The 13,753-nt window shown below is 49.5% G+C and overlaps 1 protein-coding gene across 1 annotated transcript in view; it reads left to right on the top strand.

The window, feature by feature from the left end:
• Positions 1-13,753, top strand: part of HDAC8 (histone deacetylase 8) — a 222,145-nt gene that overhangs the window by 69,736 nt on the left and 138,656 nt on the right. The window contains exon 4 of the mRNA XM_069748671.1: positions 10,962-11,103. Coding sequence (XP_069604772.1) covers positions 10,962-11,103 — 142 coding nt within the window. The remainder of the gene's footprint in view (positions 1-10,961; positions 11,104-13,753) is intronic.

The following is a 13,753-nucleotide window of genomic DNA, read 5'->3' as shown; positions in this document are numbered from 1 at the left end:
CATAACGCTAGTGTGAACGTAGACTTACATGTGTGGTCAGTACAGAGGATGGGCATACAACTTATTCCTTACAAAGACTATACTAAGGACCAGGGGGCACTCACTAAGGATGGAAGAAAGGCGATTCCGGCAGCTAAACAGGGAAAGATTCTTTGCAGTTAGATCAGTCTGACACTGGAATGCCGACCACAAGAGGTAGTAATGGCCGACACTATAAATTAAATTAGTGACTAATGGACAGTTGGTGGAGAAAGGTTGAATTTGATGGATGGGGTCTTTTTTCAACCTTTATAATATGTGCATCTTGTCTCTGGGCAAGAAATTACTAGTCAGGGTGTGACCTGCTCCTCCAGAATGAGAATGGTCACATGCTGAAGTATACCGTATTTTTCGGACTACAAGACGCACTTCCCCCCCCCCCCCCCCCCCAAAAAAAGGGGGAAAATGGGGGGTGCGTCTAATAGTCGCAATGCAGGCTTACCGTGGGGGCAGAGGTGTGGCGGCAGAGGAGGCGCAGTAAGCGGGGTCCCTTTCTCCGGTGAGGTGATGCAGCAGCCCTGTCATCAGCAGAGCTGGGTGAATCCTGTTATCGGTGGTGGCGGCCATTTTCCTGAGGCCGCGCGTGCGCAGATGGAGTGCTCTGCTTCCCAGGGCTTCAGGAAAATGGCCGCGGGAGGCCGCGCGTGCGCAGATGGAGATCGCGGCGGCCATTTTCCTGAAGCCCCGGGAAGCAGAGCGCTTCATCTGCACACGCGCGGCCTCAGGAAGATGGCCGCCCCCACTGATGATAACAGGATTCAACCGGCTCTGCTGCATCACCATACCGGGGAAAGGGACCCTGCTTACTGCGCCTCCTCTGCCGCCACACCTATGCCGCTGCACCTCTGCCACCACACCTCTGCCGCCACGGTAAGCCTGCATTGACTGCACGGTAAGCCTGGGACCCCTCTCACGCCATACCTCTCACTGCGTCTCCTCATCCCAGCACCTCCTCATCCCAGCACCTTCTCATCCCAGCACCTCCTCATCCCAGCATCACCCCACCTCTGCCGACACCATGCTCCCTGTGACCCTGCTCTGCCACCTCCAGCCCTCAGGTAAGATACTGTAAATTCGGACAATAAGACGGACCCCCATCTTATAAAAAATCTTTTTTTTTCTGCAATTTTCACCCCAAATTTGGGGTGCGCCTTATGGTCCGGTGCGTGTTATAGTCCGAAAAATACGGTAGTATCTAGGCAATGCTGCAGAATGCTGACAGTGAGTATATTACACACTGTCAGTGTGCCACAGCCTAAGTACACATGCAACATGATAAAAGCCAAGACAACTGCTTTAAACTCGGTTTGCTTGTCAAGTATCTAGTCCCCTCAGCAGTTTTATGGTGTCAAAAATTGTGCCACACTTGCCCACAGGTAGTGTGTGGTATTGCATCTCTGTTTCATTCACTTTTGAGCTTGACTGCACTGTTGGACAGGTGGGGCGCTGTGATTAGAAGAAAGCAGTCGTGTTTCTCCTTCGCCTCATGGGGGACACAGGACAGTGGGTGTATGCTTCTGCCGCCAGGAGGCTGACACTAAGTAAACATAAAAAAAGTTTAGCTCCTCCTCCGTCGTATACACCCTGACACATGGTTACATAGTTACATAGTTATTAAGGTTGAAGGAAGACTATAAGTCCATCTAGTTCAACCCATAGCCTAACCTAACATGCCCTAACATTGTATAATACCAGAGAATCCAGTTCATGCTTAGTGTCTGAAGGAGGCACACCTCTGGGTCCCGGATCCTTCGGACCCTTGTTTCATTCCTACAATATGGATTGAGAGGGGCGACGGACCCTTTTGAGGGTCCGATCTCCCCAAACCAGCAACGGGTGAGCACGTGCGAGTACCTCCACGTATCCTTTCCCGCTATGTGGGATTACACGCCGGACTTGGCCCTAACCACCCTGAGGTATTCAGACCATAGGCTGTACGGGTGCCCTCAGATGTCCGTGTGTCCCCTCTGTTTTTCTACACCTATGCTTTGGGCTGCGGTGACAGAGGGGTGGTGGACGGTCCCACTCCTTATCCCACGGCGGTAATGGAGTTTTTGGGTTCCTGCACCGTCCTGCGTTATTCTCTTCCCCCGTCGGAGAAGGGCTCAGTTTGCTAAAGCAGGGAGACTAAAAATGGGTGGCTCCTGACAGCATTTACCTTTAAGACCGGCATCCCCGCACCGGTCTGGCGCCGGGGTAATAAGCGGCCCCACAGTTTTCCTAAACCCCGATGTGTGCTGCGGTTCCTCCAGCGCTTGTCAGCGTTGCAGCAGAGGACGGCCGGCGCGCGGCCTTTCCAGAGAGTCCAAACTCTGGCCCGGCTTTCTGCTAACACTTCCGGGTCATTCGGGTCACCTTCCGTCCTGCTCAGCTGTGCTGCGAGGCTCCGTCCCCTCCGGCGCGTCTTCTTCCGGTCCTCCCCCTCCTCTCCTCGCTGGGGAAAATCGAGGCCCCGGCTTCGGCCTGCTTCAGGCCGCATCAGCATTGCAGGACTCGGGGCGGCTGAGAGGCAGGAAACCCAAGCGGTTCCGCCCCCTGAAGGCAGCTAAGGATAAAGATGGCACATTTACTCACCCTTTGGTGCTCGGTCACTGTATGCTGGGGACACAGGACTGGGGTAAATGCTTCTCCCTCCAGACTGACAGCAGAAGCATTATTTTTTTCCCAGTCTAAGGCCCTGGGTAGAGCATTTTTTACAGATCATTATGTCTAGAAGGACCAAAACTCAGACGGTTCTATATACCGTTTGTGTAGCCTGTCGTTCTGCCTTCCCGCATGCCCAGAGCAATCGTCTGTGAGGCCTGTGACTCCGAACACGCTCAGGAGCCCCCTTGCTAGCTCCCCATCAATCCCCCCGGCAGTTACTCCTGCCTCTCAGGCAGACACTGGGGTGGTTCCACCAGAATGGGTCACGTCATTATCGCAAACCATGGCTTCCCTAACTAAGGCAATCAAGTCCCTTCAGATCCCAGCTGGAGTCAGGGACAGCAATTCATCTATCTTGGAGCAAGCTTCAGATTCTCAGGGGCCTCCGGCCTGCAGGGGCCGCGCTCGCACTAGGCAGACGCGGGAGAAGTGAAATCTCACAGCGCCTCCCGGGCCATCAGGTGCATCAGCATCCTGGAGTTCCGTCTCTCGCTCGCCTTCCCCGGCAGAAAGTGGAGAACTCGGGTCCGACTAGGAGTCAGAGGGGTCCCTTAATTTAGAGACTCCTGGGTTTCAGGAGTCAGTAGATAGCCTGATTGAGGCTGTCAATCAGACCCTGGGAATAGATGATGAACCCGTTTTACCCTCGGATCACAAGGTTTCTTTTAAGCGGGCCAGACTATCCCATAAGGTTTTTTCCTCTCACCCCGAGTTCGAGGACCTGGTTCAGCGAAACCGGGAGCACCTGGACAAACCTTTTTAAGGGCAGAAAGCCTTGAAGGTAAGAGACCCTTTTTCTCCTGAGCTACTTAGTAAATGGGCGGAATCTCCTTCTGTAGATCCGCCGGTGTCCCGCTTGGCCTCTAACACTCTCTTATCCCTTCCCAACGGCTCTTCTATTAAGGATCCCACGGATCGTCTTATAGAAAGTTTGGCTCGTTCAGTTTTTGAATCTTCGAGTTCAGCCCTTTTTCCCTCTTTTGCGGCAATTTGGGTCGCTAAGGCCATGATGTCTTGGTCAGAATCCTTGACAAAGGCTGTCCAAGAGCGAGACTTGCCAGCAGAATTGACAGAAATGTCAAGTCAGATAACCCTTGCTGGGAGCTATCTGATTAATGCATCCTTAAGGTACCGTCTCACAGTGGCACTTTGGTCGCTACGACGGCACGATCCGTGACGCTCCAGCATCGCTCCAATATCGGTCCAGCGTCGTAGACTGCGGTCACACTTCGCAATGCACGACGCTGGAGCGATAACTTCACAACGTATTTGCGATGTAGAAGCTGTTGGTTACTATGCGCACATCGTATACAATATCGTGCACACCTTTGTTACACCATGCGATCATGCCGCCACAGCGGGACACTAGACGACGAAAGAAAGTTACAAACGATCTGCTACGACGTACGATTCTCTGCGGGGTCCCTGATCGCAGGAGCGTGTCAGACACAGCGAGATTGTAAGTATATCGCTGGAACGTCACGAATCATGCCGTCGTAGCGATCAAAATGCCACTGTGTGACGGTACCCTTAGATGCAGCAGACTGTGCTGCCTCTGCAGCAGCAAATGCAATTGCCATAAGAAGGGCTCTTTAGTTAAGAACATGGCGGGCAGACCCTACCTCTAAAAAAAAATCTCTTACAGCCCTCCCGTATCAGGGGGGTCACTTGTTCGGGGAGAAGTTGGATCAGCTTATTGTTGATACCACAGGAGGGAAAAGTAACTTTCTTCCACAGCAGAGGTCTAGACAGCCATTTCGTCGTCAATTTCAGGCCCGTTTCAAACCTTTTCGCAATACCAGATGGACCCCAGCGTCAGGTTCCGCCGCGCAGGTTCGACCCAATCTGGACCGACAGCTGCCAAGATCCAGGGGGTCCAGGTCCCAAAGGTTTTCAGCCAAGTGACTGGAGTCATCCTCGGGTTGCCGCCGACAGAGTAGGCGGGCGCCTGCTTTTGTTTCACCAGGCCTGGCTTCATTCAATTCACGACAAGTGGGTGAGAGAGCTTGTGTCCTCAGGGTACAAGATAGAGCTGGTTTGCCAACCTCCGCACCGGTTCTTCCCAGGTCCGAGTCCCGTCGGCAAGCGCTGTTCAACTCTATAGAGTCCCTTCATCTTCGCGGGGTCATCACTCCTGTTCCAAGGGAGGAGCGATTTCAGGGCTTCTGTAGACATTCAGGATGCCTACCTGCATGTTCCCGTTTTTTTCTGCCCATCAAAGATTTCTCCGGTTTGCCATAAACAACTTACACTTCCAGTTCACGGCTTTACCCTTCGGGGCTGGCCTCCGCCCCCAGGGTGTTCACAAAGGTCATGTCAACAGTGGTGTCCATTCTGCACTCCCGAGGCAATAGTAGTCTTGCCATAGCTAGACGATCTTCTCATCAAGGGGCCGACCTTTCAGGCCTGCGAGGAGAGTGTCAGCATTTCTCTAGAAACTCTTTCTTGTTTAGGCTGGCTGGTGAATCTAAAGAAGTCTTCCCTGGTACCATCCCGGAGAATCTCATTTCCGGGGATGATTTTCGACACCTCTCAAGCCCTCTCAATCCTGCCCCAGGACAAGGTTCTAGCCCTTCGGCGAGAGGTGAGGAACCTTCGGCAGCCGTACTTTCATACAATCCGGTCCTGCATGAGGGTATTGGGAAGGATGGGTGCAACAATAGAAGCAGTACCATTTGCACAGTTTCATCTTCGGCCCCTCCAGCATGCGCTTTTAGCAGCATAGGACAAAAGCTATTCTCCCTCAACCACAGGTTCTAGCTGTCTCTCCAGGCAGGCTCTTTCGTGGTGGTTAAACAGCCCGCCCTCACTAAAGGGGAGACCTTTACCGCCAACCAATTGGCTAGTGGTCGCAACGGATGCCAGTCTCCTTGGTTGGGGAGCAGTGTTCTTTCACCATGCTGCTCAGGGGCGCTGGTCCCCTCGAGAGTCAGGTCTTCCCATCAATCTCTTGGAGATTCGGGCAGTTCACCTGGCCTTGCAGTAGTTCCATCATCTTGGCGAATCGCCCTGTCCAGATTCAATCGGACAATGACACAGCTGTGGCATACATAAATCACCATAGGGGGCACCCGCAGCAGGGTGGCTATGCAGGAGGTAAAACAAATTTTGTACTGGGCCGAGAGGAATCACTCCGTGATTTCGGCAGTCCACATTCCGGGTGAGGAGAACTGGGCAACGGACTTCCTCATTCGGCAGGGCCTGGCTTCCGGGGAATGGTCTCTCCATCCCGAGGTATTTCAGCAGATATGTCATCAATGGGGGAATCCCGACGTGGATCTAATGGCGTCCGGGAGGTATGCCAAGGTTCCCAGGTTTGTCGCCCGGTACCGAGATCCACAGGCGGTCGCCGTGGATGCGCTAGTTCTGACCTGGAACCAGTTTCATCTCCCTTATCTGTTTCCCCCTCTGGCACTGCTCCCAAAAGTAATCCAGAAAATCAAGTCAGAGTGTCAGCTATTCTGGTTTCCCCGGAATGGCTGCGGCGGTCGTGGTACGTGGACCTGGTACAACTTCTCGCTGGAACTCCATGGCGGCTCCCCGACCGTCCAGACCTTCTATCGCAAGGGCCGATTTACCACCAGAACTCAGGGGACCTGTGTTTGATGGCCTGGCCGTTGAATCTTGGGTGCTAACTCAGGCCGGGTTCTCCCAAGAGGTGGCTGATACTATGATCAGCGCCCGAAAAACCATTTCGGCTCGGATTTATTATCATACTTGGAAAATTTTTCTTTCATGGTGCAGAGAGCGCGGGTTGCCTCCTCTGCGTTTTTCCGTTCCAAATATTCTTGCCTTTCTCCAGGCAGGCCTGGATTCAGGGCTGGCTCCAAGTACTCTAAAAAGGCAGATATCAGCCTTGTCGGTCCTTTTCCAGTGCAGAATTGCTACCAACCTACAGATAAGAACTTTTTTTCAGAGAGTCGCTCATAAGGTTCCTCCTTTTACAACTCCTTTGGAAGCTTGGGATCTTAATTTGGTTTTAAGGGCTTTACAGCAAGTTCCTTTCAAACCTCTTCAGTATATTTCCTTAACTCTCCTTTCCTGGAAGGTCGCGTTCTTAGTGGCCATAACTTCCATAAGGAGGGTATCAGAATTGGCAGCCCTTTTCTGTCGTGCTCCTTTTTTACAGTTCCATCAGGATAAGGTGGTGCTCAAACGAGGTTGTTTCCTCGTTTCACATTAACGAGGATATAGTTTTTCCTTCTTTTTGCCCGGCACCGACGCACCGTGTGGAAAAAGCCCTCCATACGTTGGACTTGTGCGAGGAGGTACTTTTCCCGTACAGCTCCTTTTCGACAGACGGATGCTCTCTTTGTCCTCCCAGAGGGTCGCAGGAAGGGATTCGCGGCCTCACAATCTACCTTGGCCCGGTGGATACGTTCAGCTATTCAGGAGGCCAACCGCGCCAGTGGCGTGACGGTTCCGGCTGGAATCAAAGCTCATTCCACTAGAGCAGTGGGGGCTTCCTGGGCGATTCGGCACCAGGCCTCAGCAGAACAAGTTTGCAGAGCTGCAACTTGGTCCAGTCTGCATACTTTTGCCAAGCATTACAATGTCCACTCCCAGATTTCTGCAGATGCAAGTCTGGGTAGAAGGATTCTTCAGGCCGGGGTAACGCACCTATAATGACAGCTGCTTGAATAGTTATAATCGGTGAGTGAATTCCCCACCCAGGGACTGCTTTAGGACATACCACTGTCCTGTGTCCCCCAATGAGGCGAAACAGAAATAGGGATTTTTGTGTTACTCACAGTAAAATCCTTTTCTCCGAGACGCTCATTGGGGGACACAGCTCCCTCCCTGATAGCCTGTTGGCTGTTTTCTGTTGTATCCAGATTTATCAGTCAGTAGGTCTTTTCTAGACATGTTTTTTTTCTGTGTTTATGCTGATATATTGTTTTTCGTTTTTGTTCTCTTACTGCTTTTGCACCAAACTGGGATCTCTGGTAGCCAGTGTCAGGGTGTATACGACGGAGGAGGAGCTAAACTTTTTTTTTAATTTTTACTTAATGTCAGCCTCCTGGCGGCAGAAGCATACACCCACTGTCCTGTGTCCCCCGATTAGCATCTCGGAGAAAAGGATTTTACGGTGAGTAGCACAAAAATCCCTATTTTTTGTGCAACTCCTTTTAACCCCTTTCTGTCATTGGACGTATTATTCCGTCCATGTGGGGTGGGCCTAAATTCCCAAGGACGGAATAGTACGTCCAGTGCGATCGGCCGCGCTCACAGGGGGGGAGCGCGGCCGGGTGTCAGCTGCCTATCGCAGCTGACATCCGGCACTATGTGCCAGGAGCGGGCTTCCCTGAGACCCCCGCAGCAACGCGATGTGATTGCGTTGCTGCGAGGGTCTCCATACCTCCCTCCCTGTAGCAGGCCCAGATCCAAGATGGCCGCGGCATCCGGGTCCTGCAGGGAGGGAGGTGGCTTACCAAGTGCCTGCTCAGAGCAGGTGCTTGGTAAGCCTGCAGTGCTCTCAGACAGATCGGTGATCTGACAGAGTGCTGTGCAAACTGTCAGATCAGCCATCTGTGATGTCCCCCCCTGGGACAAAGTAAAAGCGCCAAAACATAAAAAAATTATATAAATGAGGTACCGCTGTAATCGTACTGACCTGAAGAATAAAACTGCTTTATCAATTTTACAAAACGTGGAACGGTATAAACGCCTCCCCCAAAAGAAAATCATGAATTGCTGGTTTTTGGTCATTCTGCCTCACAAAAATCGGAATAAAAAGCGATCAAAAAATGTCACGTGCCCGAAAATGTTACCAATAAAAACATCAACTTGTTCCGCAAAAAACAAGACCTCACATGACTCTGTGGACCAAAATATGGAAAAATTATAGCTCTCAAAATGTGGTAACGCAAAAAATATTTTTTGCAATAAAAAGCGTCTGTCAGTGTGTGACGGCTGCCAATCATAAAAATCCGCTAAAAAACCCGCTATAAAAGTAAATCAAACCCCCCTTCATCACCTCCTTAGTTAGGGAAAAATTAGAAAATTAAAAAAATGTATTTATTTCCATTTTCCCATTAGGGCTAGGGCTAGGGTTAAGGCTACAGTTAGGGTTGGGGCTAAAGTTAGGGTTTGGATTACATTTACGGTTGGGAATAGGGTTGGGATTAGGGTTAGGGGTGTGTCTGGGTTAGAGGTGTGGTTAGGGTTACCGTTGGGATTAGGGTTGGGGTGTGTTTGGTTTAGGGTTTGTTATAATTGGGGGGTTTCCACTGTTTAGGCACATCAGGGGCTCTCCAAACGCGACATGGCGTCCGATCTCAATTCCAGCCAATTCTGCGTTGAAAAAGTAAAACAGTGCTCCTTCCCTTCCGAGCTCTCCCGTGTGCCCAAACAGGAGTTTACCCCAACATATGGGGTATCAGTGTACTCAGGACAAATTGGACAACAACTTTTGGCGTCCAATTTCTCCTGTTACCCTTGGGAAAATACAAAACTGGGGGCTAAAAAATAATTTTTGTAGGAAAAAAAAAGATTTTTTATTTTCACGGCTCTGCGTTATAAGCTTCTGTGAAGCACTCGGTGGGTCAAAGTGCTCACCACACCTCTAGATAAGTTCCTTAGGGGGTCTACTTTCCAAAATGGTGTCACTTGTGGGAGGTTTCAATGTTTAGGCACATCAGGGGCTCTCCAAACGCAACATGGCGTCCCATCTCAATTCCAGTCAATTTTGCATTGAAAAGTCAAATGGCGCTCCTTCGCTTCCGAGCTCTGTCATGCGCCCAAACAGTGGTTTACCTCCACATATGGGGTATCGGCATACTCAGGACAAATTGTACAACAACGTTTGCGGTCCATTTTCTCCTGTTACCCTTGGTAAAATAAAACAAATTAAAGCTGAATAAATTTTTTTGTGAAAAAAAGTTAAATGTTCATTTTTATTTAAAGGGAACCTGTCACCCCGAAAATCGCGGGTGAGGTAAGCCCACCAGCATCAGGGGCTTATCTACAGCATTCTGTAATGCTGTAGATAAGCCCCCAATGTTACCTGAAAAAGGAGAAAAAGACGTTATATTATACTTACCCAGGGGCGGTCCCGCTGCTGGTCAGGTCAGATGGGTGTCTCCGGTCCGCTGCGGCGCCTCCCATCTTCTTTCCATGACGTCCTCTTCTGATCTTCAGCCACGGCTCCGGCGCAGGCGTACTTTGCTCTGCCCTCTTGAGGGCAGAGGATAGTACTGCAGTGCGCAGGCGCCGGAAAGGTCAGAGACCCGGCGCCTGCGCACTGCAGTACTTTGTCTGCCCTCAACAGGGCAGAGCAAAGTACGCCTGCGCCGTAGCCGTGGCTGAAGATCAGAAGAGGACGTCATGGAAAGAAGATGGGAGGCGCCGCAGCGGACCGGAGACGCCCATCCGACCTGACCAGCAGCGGGACCGCCCCTGGGTGAGTATAATATAACGTCTTTTTCTCCTTTTTCAGGTAACATCGGGGGCTTATCTACAGCATTACAGAATACTGTAGATAAGCCCCTGATGCCGGTGGGCTTACCTCACCCGCGATTTTCGGGGTGACAGGTGCCCTTTAAACATTCCAAAAATTCCTGTGAAACACCTGAAGGGTTAATAAACTTCTTGAATGTGGTTTTGAGCACCTTGAGGGGTGCAGTTTTTAGAATGGTGTCACACGTGGGTATTTTCTATCATATAGACCCCTCAAAATGACTTCAAATGAGATGTGGTCCCTAAAATAAAATGGTGTTGGAAAAATTAGAAATTGCTGGTCAACTTTTAACCCTTATAACTCCCTAACAAAAAAATTTTTGGTTCCAAAATTGTGCTGATGTAAAGTAGACATGTGGGAAATGTTACTTATTAAGTATTTTGTGTGACATATCTCTGTGATTTAATTGCATAAAAATTCAAAGTTGGAAAATTGCAAAATTTTCAAAATTTTCACCAAATTTCCATTTTTTTTCACAAATAAACGTAGGTAATATCAAAGAAATTTTACCACTATCATGAAGTACAATATGTCACGAGAAAACAATGTCAGAATCACTGGGATCCGTTGAAGCGTTCTAGAGTTATAACCTCATAAAGGGACTGTGATCAGAATTGTAAAAATTGGCCCGGTCATTAACGTGCAAACCACCCTTGGGGGTAAAGGGGTTAAAGGTATTATATAAACTGTTACATTTTCAGTAGCCATTAAAAGTAATTGTTTTGTGTAGTCTTTTTTTTTTTTTTCTTCCCGTTTTTATGTAAACTTAAGACACTGACATGTTCATATATTTTTTTTTGTTAATGTAACATTACAGGCTACGACTGTCCCATCACAGAAGGCATCTATGACTATGCAGCAGCTGTCGGAGGAGCAACACTCACTGCAGCTGAGCACCTAATGGAAGGCAGAGCCCGCATTGCCATTAACTGGCCAGGGGGTTGGCATCATGCTAAGAAGTAGGCATTGTGGGAGCCCTGGGTAAATTCAACTGGAGTCAATCTATTGTAAACAGAACAAAGTATTTTAGCATTTCAGTAAAATTTGTGGAATTCAATGTTAGGGGTTTTACTGCCAGTTAGGGTACCGTCACACTCTAACATTTCGATCGCTACGACGGTACGATTCGTGACGTTCCAGCGATATCGTTACGATATCGCTGTGTCTGACACGCAGCAGCGATCAGGGATCCTGCTGAGAATCGTACGTCGTAGCAGATCGTTTAGAACTTTCTTTCATCGCTGGATCTCCCGCTGTCATCGCTAGATCGGTGTGTGTGACACCGATCTAGCGATCTAGCGATGCGATCCAGCGATGCGTTCGCTTGTAACCAGGGTAAACATCGGGTAACTAAGCGCAGGACCGCGCTTAGTTACCCGATGTTTACCCTGGTTACAAGCGTTAAACTAAAAAAAAACAAACAGCACATACTTACATTCTGGTGTCCGTCAGGTCCCTTGCAGTCTGCTTCCAGCACTGTGACTGCCGGCCGTAAAGTGAAAGCAGAGCACAGCGGCTGTGCTTTCACTTTCACTTTACGGCCGGCAGTCACAGTGCGGGAAGCAGAGACTGCAAGGGACCTGACGGACACCAGAATGTAAGTATGTGCGTTTTTTTTTTTTTTTTCTAGTTTAACGCTTGTAACCAGGGTAAACATCGGGTAACTAAGCGCGGTCCTGCGCTTAGTTACCCGATGTTTACCCTGGTTACCCAGGGACCTCGGCATCTTGGTCGCTGGAGAGCTGTCTGTGTGACAGCTCCCCAGCGACCACACTACGATTTACCTACGATCACGGCCAGGTCATATCGCTGGTCGTGATCGTAGGTAAATCGTGTAGTGTGACGGTACCCTTAATTGCATAAATGTTAATGTCAGTAATTTCTATCTCATTGTTTTGCGGGGGTGGGGGGAAAAGTAAAATGAAATCTCAATGTATGATCGATCTGCACTTATTTAACTTAACAATTAAAACAAATGCAGGGGTTGTCCAGGACTTTTATTATTTGTTTGTATGGGGCCAAGAACGAACAGGCAGGTATTTGCTTACTACCTGCCTGTTCTGCATGGGGATGGCCTCTGCTGGCTCAGCAGTCAGTTCCCTGCTTCATTTCACCTCTCTCCAACAGAGCAGAACCATCTCTTCCTGCTCTGATGGGGCGTCACTGCAGATGTCATGCTAATTATTTATCTGCTCCCCGCAATTACGCAACAGGGAGCTGGCAGACAACATGACATCAAGAGAGACACTCTGTCAACAGAGCAGAAAAGACGACCCTGCTCTGTCAACATGACGTCAGTAGCTGGTCTGTGACCGATCCAGCAGAGATCGATGCTGGGCAGAACAGGCAGCAACTACCTGCCTCTAAGGCTAGTTTCACATTTGCGTTTAAATCTGCAGCGTTTAATACGCATCCGCAAGGGGTGGAAAAACCGCATATAAATGCGTACAAACGTGGCGTTTTTTAGACGCATGCGGTACCGCATGTGGTAAAAAAAACGCCGCGTTTGTACGCGTTTACATGCGTTTTTTCCTGCGTTTTGCGTCTGCGCATAATGAGAAATTTCACAAGACAAAAATCTAGATAACCAGACACCGCCAATGGGACTACAGAGGGCATGTATTATGGGATTTCTTTATATAGACCCCTGAACAGCTGTAATCTTCAGATTTTGCTCCTGTATCCAGTGTCATGATGGATCTTCGCATGGAGAGCTTTTATTTCAAGCTGAATTTAAGCATCAAGCTGTTTCTTGCCTGTGCTTTTGCTTGGGAGAAAGACAGAAATTGCGAAAGTTGGAGAAGGAGACAACGTCGGCGTTTTTGGTTTCACCCCATTATCGAACTACGTGAGAGCCGTGGGGCCTATCACACGCTGTATGGCGAGCTTAATGCAACCTGGAGAAATTCCATGAATATACAAGGATGTCGCAAGACTCGTTCCGGGATTTTCTTGCTAGTGTCCAAGGAGTCATACGGAGACAGGACACCCAGCTCCGTAGAGCAATTCCACCAGAGGAACGACTGCTGGTTACGTTAAGGTACGTTCCAAATCTAAACCAATGACAGTCCAAATTTTGTGTTTTCTGACATGTAGGTTTTGGGTATGGTCCTTTCTTTCTTTAGCGTAACCACACCATGACTTGGGGATCCTAGTTAATGATAAACTTACCTGGAGCAGCCAGTGCCAGGCAGCAGCTGCCAAGGCAAACAGGATCATGGGGTGCATTAAAAGAGGTCTGGATACACATGATGAGAGCATTATACCAGGGATTCAAGCTTCAGGAGGCTAATTTGCATATTCCAGGTGCCTTCTGGGAGAAGCGAAGTCTCCCTAAGCTAGAAGATCGTTGGATACAGCCGGGACCAGCTGCTTCGAAAGCATAACCAAACCGCGCGCCTTACGGCGCGCGAATTTTTGCCTGTAGGACATTATTGCAAGAGAGCTTGGCAGAGTAGATTACACAAGAAGGAAAACACACAGCAAGTCAGCAGGATCTAGGAGCAACATGGCAGATGTGACAACCTACATGGTGAGCTGCAGCATGTGCTACATGTTCACAGATCGACCAGAAGAAGAATCCAATTTCACCTGTCAGAAGTGTAGACT

The sequence above is a fragment of the Ranitomeya imitator genome, chromosome 2 (assembly GCF_032444005.1).
Source record: "Ranitomeya imitator isolate aRanImi1 chromosome 2, aRanImi1.pri, whole genome shotgun sequence".
In the NCBI taxonomy this organism is placed as follows: Eukaryota; Metazoa; Chordata; class Amphibia; order Anura; family Dendrobatidae; genus Ranitomeya; species Ranitomeya imitator.
This window is presented reverse-complemented; position numbering and strand designations above follow the sequence as displayed.